Genomic DNA, 6,987 nt, shown 5'->3' on the forward strand with positions numbered 1-6,987 from the left:
AATTTAAATGTATGTTTTCCATCTCAAATTAGTAGTGTGTTGCCCCTGTACATCATACTTTTCCTCATAGCAAAAGAGTCAAGACTCCATGCAGGGGATTTGAATTGAAATCAAATGACTTCCTGTCCAAATTAAAAGTTCGTATACAGTTAATCGGGACCTACTGCCCCTAAGCTTTCCATATTTGGTCTCGAGTTTTATTTATCTAACACCGTTCTCGAGATTAAGGAAAGACAGACAGCCGACAGTGGGTAGGTCCACAATTTTTTCAAAATGCAGCCTAATATAAAAATATTTTCATAAATAAATAAAATCTAATATATAGAGGGACCACTATATATAATAATAATAAATTATATTTAAACAAATTTTATGAAATTTTTAACATTTTGGACGTGTGTAAATCAACTTCCTACCGATTTTCTCAAACACATTGCTTGTGCAGGCGTAAATGTACTAATGAAAATTATTGTAGGAAACTTAACAAATTCTTAAGTTTAGATTTAAAAAGAAACGTTTGAACACTCGTAAATAAATATTAAAAAGAAAAAATTCTACATATTCCTTAATTAATACATAAATGCAGTGAAGAATCAAAAATCTAGATTCTGCAGTCGAAAAATGAATATTAATTAATCTTTTCAATGGTAACTTCGTTGTTGGTGTTTTTTAGGCATTGCGTTGATGTTCTAATATTCATTTAGAATTTGTAATTTTGTGAGGTTATATTTAGTGTCCTTTTTGTTTAAGTATAGTGATTCTATAAATTACATTTTGAATCTTTGTATTCCTACATTCCTTGTGAAATACTGGCTTGAACTTAGAATACCTAAACTTGAATTATAGTGTACTTGGAATTTACAATAGTTAAAATGCTAATTTGCAGATACTGTATATCTGAAAATTCTCATGGGGCCCGGTCTTGATTAGTTCGGATTTTCCATGCTTCAACGTACTGTACATTTAAATAAAACTTTTATTTTTTTTTAAATATTCAGAAGAGAATGGGAGCAGAATACCATTATTAACATGTATAAGTTTTGTTGAATAAACGTGAATAGTAAGTAAAATATACTGTATATACAGTCGAAATTTCAATAACGGCCCCAGTAAACTGCGACCATGTTTTTTCAGGAACATTTCTTTTGGAAAATGCTTACAAAATAATCTCCAAACAACGGCCATTTTTTAATGTTTCCACTGGTCGTTCTTCAGGGGTTTGATTTTATATATAATTGAAAAATTAATTTATTTAAATATATTTAAAAATAAATTATAATTACAATTAAAAAACGACAACAAAACGAATGATGTGAATTTTTAATTTTCGTGATCAGGTTCAATCTGAAATATAAATATCCAAATTTATTATATCATAACAATATTGTTCAAGACAATGAGTTGTTTTATTAAAGTCTAACCTTTCTTGTTATTTGAAGAATCTTTATCTTTGCTCAATAAGGAACGACTTTTTTTAATTTTTAACTTTACACGTTCGTATTTAAGATTGAGATTGACTAACATATCATACATTGCTTTATGAAAAGCGAGTCTCTTTTCCACAGATGATTTGATCCTCATACTAAATATAAAAATGAATCCTTTGTAAAACTTATTGCTATTAAACTTAAAATCTACTTTACAAATTGATTGATTAACTCGTAACCTATATAATCTGCCACAACTACACTTATTACGTGTGGTCGTGACACGAAATGGAATCAATTAGCATGACCTTCATGCCGATCGATTCGATTGTAAGAACGATGTCTCAATTCGTTTTGCTCATGACAAATTACTAGTGTGTGATCCTTCTATTGTCTCTGATGATAGAAAACCATCTTTACTGTTCGTTATGGAGATTTAGTATTTGTTCTGTGAGGATCCAAGTTCAAGTATGGATCTTCAGAAGCATTCTAACACTTTAGCAGAAGTGCAGTATATTCGTAACATCTGACCAAAATGTTACCAATATACTACACTGTTTTTTTTTGTTAAGTATTGCATTCAATACGGTAAATACACTTACTCTTTTCGTACGTATTTCGTTTCGTTAATATTAGATTCGTTAACTAAATCATTTCTTAACGTTTCGAATTCCATTTCCATCTATAAAAAGTATTTATTTGTAATTTAAAAGAAATTAAAACGTACAGTACGTAATTTGATTATATGTTAAATTGTTCTGATTAAATACATGAATTAATTCGTAAAAATCTCTGTGCCCTTTCATTTGACAAGTATTACTACACTCTATCAAATACTCGTATTTAAAAAATTAAGATGTTTTTGTGGATTTTCTGATTCATTTTAATAATCTAATAAGCAGCTAAAATTTATTTTATGAAATTTTAATAAATGTATATATATATTTTTTTCGGTTTTTTAACTCTCTCCGCTCCATGGGCACTAAGAGGGCCTCTTTTAGCAAGCCTATTATGGGTTCAGGCCAGGCACACAATAGGGCGGCCGGATGGTGAGGGACAGAGCCCGATATATTCGACCGGACCACCCCGAAGAATTCCTGGGAGCTTTTCGACCCGTTCGGATTCGATTCAGGATCCCCAGTGCGGTAGGCTGACACACTAGCGCCTCGGCCATTCTGTCATTTACACTAACATATAAGAAAATATAATTTTCACGTAAATAATGTATAAATTTGGTTATATTAAAAATAGAAAAATAACACAATTTTATTATATATCATATTACTGTAACGTAAATTTAAAAATAAAAACATATTTGCAAAAATAAATTTAATAAAATTGAACCTGATGGAGTTTCTTTGAAAGTGTCTGCAACCGTCTTTTCATTTCTTCAGTGTTTTTATGAAAAGAAATGCCCCTATTCTGTCAAAAATATCATAATTTCACATTAAAATAAATATTAAATCCAACATATAGTAATTACTTTATATAATTCGAAATACTTCTAATCGATCGAGAATTTTGGTTAATTCTTCATTATACTTTTCTATGAAGTTTTGGTGTATATTTCTTAGCTAAAGTACAAAAATATAATTAAAAATGAAATGTGGCATATATTAATTAAAATAGTGATGTTTATACTAACCACTTCAATATCTTTGAAAACGAATGAGTTTTGGTCTTCTTTTTCGTATTGGATACGATCCAATTCATTGTAGTACCATTTTACCATCTGTTTCCCTATTAATACTTGGATTTTATAGAGACGATAGAACTATCGAAGATAATATTAATTTTAATATTTGCAAACAGGACTTTTCGGATATCGAGAGAGGTCTCTGGCAACTTAACTTTTTGAGATAAGTAGATTAAAAAAATAGCCTTAAAAATTATACTTTTTAAATAATAAAATTTGAAAAAAGGCTTTTCTTAATGTTCAAGAAAGACAATGAAATAAATGTGAGATCTTTTTACGTTCAGAGAGAATTAAAATTATAAATATTTACAGATTTCTTACGTAAGCCAGCTGCCTGCAAACGTTCTTGATAAATACAGCTGACCCTTGATAATCCGACGCTTTTGTAATCCGACATGCTCAGTAGTCCGACGCACCACCCGTCAAGATCACCGTAGTCCCCGTCCCGTTTCGTGTCTGCTTGCACAGAAGGATGTCGCGACATAAATCTCCCCACCCAATTCTTACACGATGACACATTTCTTGTGTTTTTCGTGAGCAGTTCTGTATGTACCGTATTATTTATGCCTATATATACTGTATGTACTGTACATTTATTGGCTTCCATATTTCTTTTAATAAACATGTTTTAGTTAACCGAAATGGGTGTTTCATTTCCATATTAATCTAGGCAGCATGTTACTCATAAAATGTAGGAATATTATAGGCTACTGCTAGCAAAACAATGCCAAATATGTAATCACTTTTGGTAATCCGACACCCCTTTGGTCCCATACCTGTCGGATTATCAAGGGTCAGCTGTATTAATTATTATTAAATTTTTAAAAATATTTCAAAGATTGTAGCATTGGACTCAATATGGTTGGATTGATGGAATACGGATACGTGGACGATCTGCCAAAGATGATGCCTGACGAGAGGACTTTCCATCAGAAAACTGGTCCATTTTTAGGTGTTAAACACACGAAGAAAACCCAGAAAACTTCATGTTCATAAGGACCGAACTCGTTCCTCATCAACAGACTGGTATCATATTTCGTTCTCAATCAATAGTTAAGGACAATTTCAGTATCTTAACTGTAAATTTGTGATATTTGCTAAATCTCAACTCAATAACGTATTGCGGTATAGTTTAATAAACTTGTGAAAGTATTGTATTATTATAAAAAAATAAGTGAATGTGTTATATAAACGATTGTATATGGTTTCTATAATTAAAATTTAATTTTGTGTTTATATTAAAAGATTTCTTAAAACAGAAGTAAATGTAATATTTTAGTAATTTTTGTATCATTCGCTAATATTATCTGCTTCTGGAAATTGTTACTAATATTTTACTTAAGAAACTATTACTGAAATAATTGAAAATAATATTAATAAAAGTAAAAAATATGTATTTTTAAAAATCTTTTTTAGAGTATAAAAAGTATTAATAATACAGAATCTAGAAAATTAACTAATTAGAAATTTTACCTAAACTCAGTTATAATGTTGAGTACTGTACATTGTTGCAACTTACCAAGTAGCATATAATGATCGGAAATACAATCTGGTAGAAAAATTTATAACAATTCCACAGATTTTTGGGGAGGATTTGATGAAATACGTACATCTCGGAACAGTTGTGTCGCTCTTGATCACGCTCCTTTAACTGAATATTTTGAGATTTATCCTCAATCGGTTCACTATATGATCTATTGAAAGTATCCATTTCAACATCTTCACTAACGAAAGAATTATTTAAGCAAAAAGTAGTTTCAGAACTATCATTAAATTCGAGTATAGTATTCAGCTGAAAATCCTGTTTTTGTAAGAATGTAGATGATTCTTTTTCCTTCTCCTCCTCCTCCTTCTCCTCTTCTTCTTCTATTAGAAATCTAACATCGAAGTCTTTTATCTCACGAGTAACAATTTCAATATTCTTATCATCAGGAATATCATAAAATATCGAATATATTTTATTTATAATTCGCTTTTCTAGAAAACACTTGAAATATGATGATTTCCAATATGTTGTTATTTGCTGAATTAGATTACAAAAAGATCCGAAGACTCTTTCCTTTGTTTCATGTATATCAATTTTTGGTGAATTCTTCTTAAAGAATTTTTTAATGATCTTGCTTACTAGATTATCGTTCTGATCTGCAAAATTTCATATAAGATGAAAACATACAATATTACAGGTAAAATTTCAATATTTTGATAACATTACAAAAGCTAAAGTAAGTGTACCTTCATTATTTTCGGCAAATTGTTTACAGTTTTGATCTATACAATATGTGAAAAGTGAAGAAATTATAATTAAGTTAATAAAATATAACATTGTAGCATGTTAAAACCATAATTTATACAATTGAAAATAAAATTTATATTATTAGTATAATTTAACAATGAATTTTTGCAAAATATTGTTAATTATTAGCAGAGAAGCTCGAACTATTGAAAGGCAACTCGAACCGAGGACAGAAAACTTTTAAAGGCACCCAAAAATTTAAATTAATAATTTATATAATTTTTAAATTAAAAATTAAATTGAATTTTTAGTTATTTATACTTTTTTTTTTTTGTCTCTTTCCGTTTTGTGGACACCAAGAGGGTCCTTTTTCATGTCCACTGAGCGTTCGACCAAGATCACAATGGGAACGACCGTGTGGTGAAGAATTTCTCTACGGCCTCAACGCAAAATTCGAATATTCTTATAGGACATCCGCCATTATTACTTTTTTCTGGCGTATCCCCAAACCACCAAGAGTGTACCCTAGGAGTACGCGTAATCCCGGTTGGAAATCTGTAGTTTAGATCAAAGTGCTTCCGCACTGTTATAGGAAAACACTAGACCAAGAACTACTGTAATCTGGTCAATATGGCTTTGCTGTTAAAGTAACACATTTTCGAGTGTCACCTTACCCATGAACTACTCTTTCTTTCCCTCATCTCATAAAATGCGGCTGGTTTTCGGGATTGCAAGATTGTACTACGAGTAGCAGATTGAAACATTTGTATGGCTCTAGGCTACTACTGGGCGACTTACTACTTTTTGGGCCACTATAAAAGTAATTTGGACCACATTTCAAGGAATTTTTTTTTTTGCTTTTTATAAAACTTATCTGGCAACCTGTGAGATTTTCACGTGCTGTTTATCTATATTATAATTATTGTTATTATTATTATTAATTATTAATTAACGAAAATAGCGTTCTGTGTACTTATCAGTATTCCGTTTGCTTAATAAATTACGAGTTACGTGGCATTTGGCATACTGTACATAAATATGTAAATCTCGGATAATTCGAAGTCGCGATTATTTCGTTGCTTGAATTTTGAACTAACGAGGCTTTCCTGTATTTACTTAAAATATTTCAAATTCCCACTGGTGTCCATCTGTCTATCTGTCCTCCCTTAGTTTCGAGAATGGAATTAGATAGATGAAAGTCGAGACCAGATGTAGAAAACTTAGAAGCAGGAAGACCCGATTAACTATAAACGAACGTCCGGTTTGGACCGAAAGTCATGTGATTTCGATTCAAAATTTTCTCCAGAAAGGCAGTTAGATGACTGGTATGACTGTTATTATCAGGAAAAGTATGATATACAGGGGCAAGATACTACTAAAATCGAGAGCATATATTTTAAATTAAATAAATTAAAAATATGATAAAAAAAATTCAGCTCTGCATTGTGACAATGTCACAGTAACTTTGTCGCGAATTTTAATTAACAAATTAGAGTAGATAATTAAATGTTAAATATAAAAAGCACATATAGAAAAAAATCCTGAACTATTGTACCCATTCGATAATTACTTTTAGCTTAATTATCTAGTAACATGATGTTATGTAGCGTGATGTTTACTGTATTTACAAA

General features: G+C 30.2%; 1 protein-coding gene across 1 annotated transcript; it reads right to left on the reverse strand.

The window, feature by feature from the left end:
- Window positions 1-1,276: 1,276 nt before the first annotated feature.
- On the reverse strand, window positions 1,277-5,544 carry LOC136984868 (uncharacterized). The gene is made up of 8 exons (XM_067282006.1): window positions 5,356-5,544; window positions 4,643-5,265; window positions 3,073-3,201; window positions 2,930-3,001; window positions 2,772-2,849; window positions 2,030-2,109; window positions 1,422-1,582; window positions 1,277-1,344 (listed from the first exon to the last, which is right to left on the reverse strand). The coding sequence occupies exons 1-8, from the start codon at window positions 5,444-5,446 to the stop codon at window positions 1,340-1,342; spliced, it is 1,239 nt and encodes a 412-aa protein (XP_067138107.1). The 5' UTR covers window positions 5,447-5,544; the 3' UTR covers window positions 1,277-1,339.
- Between the last annotated feature and the right edge of the window lie 1,443 nt (window positions 5,545-6,987).

The sequence above is a fragment of the Centruroides vittatus genome, unplaced genomic scaffold (assembly GCF_030686945.1).
Source record: "Centruroides vittatus isolate TY-2023 unplaced genomic scaffold, ASM3068694v2 contig_934, whole genome shotgun sequence".
NCBI lineage: Eukaryota > Metazoa > Arthropoda > Arachnida > Scorpiones > Buthidae > Centruroides > Centruroides vittatus.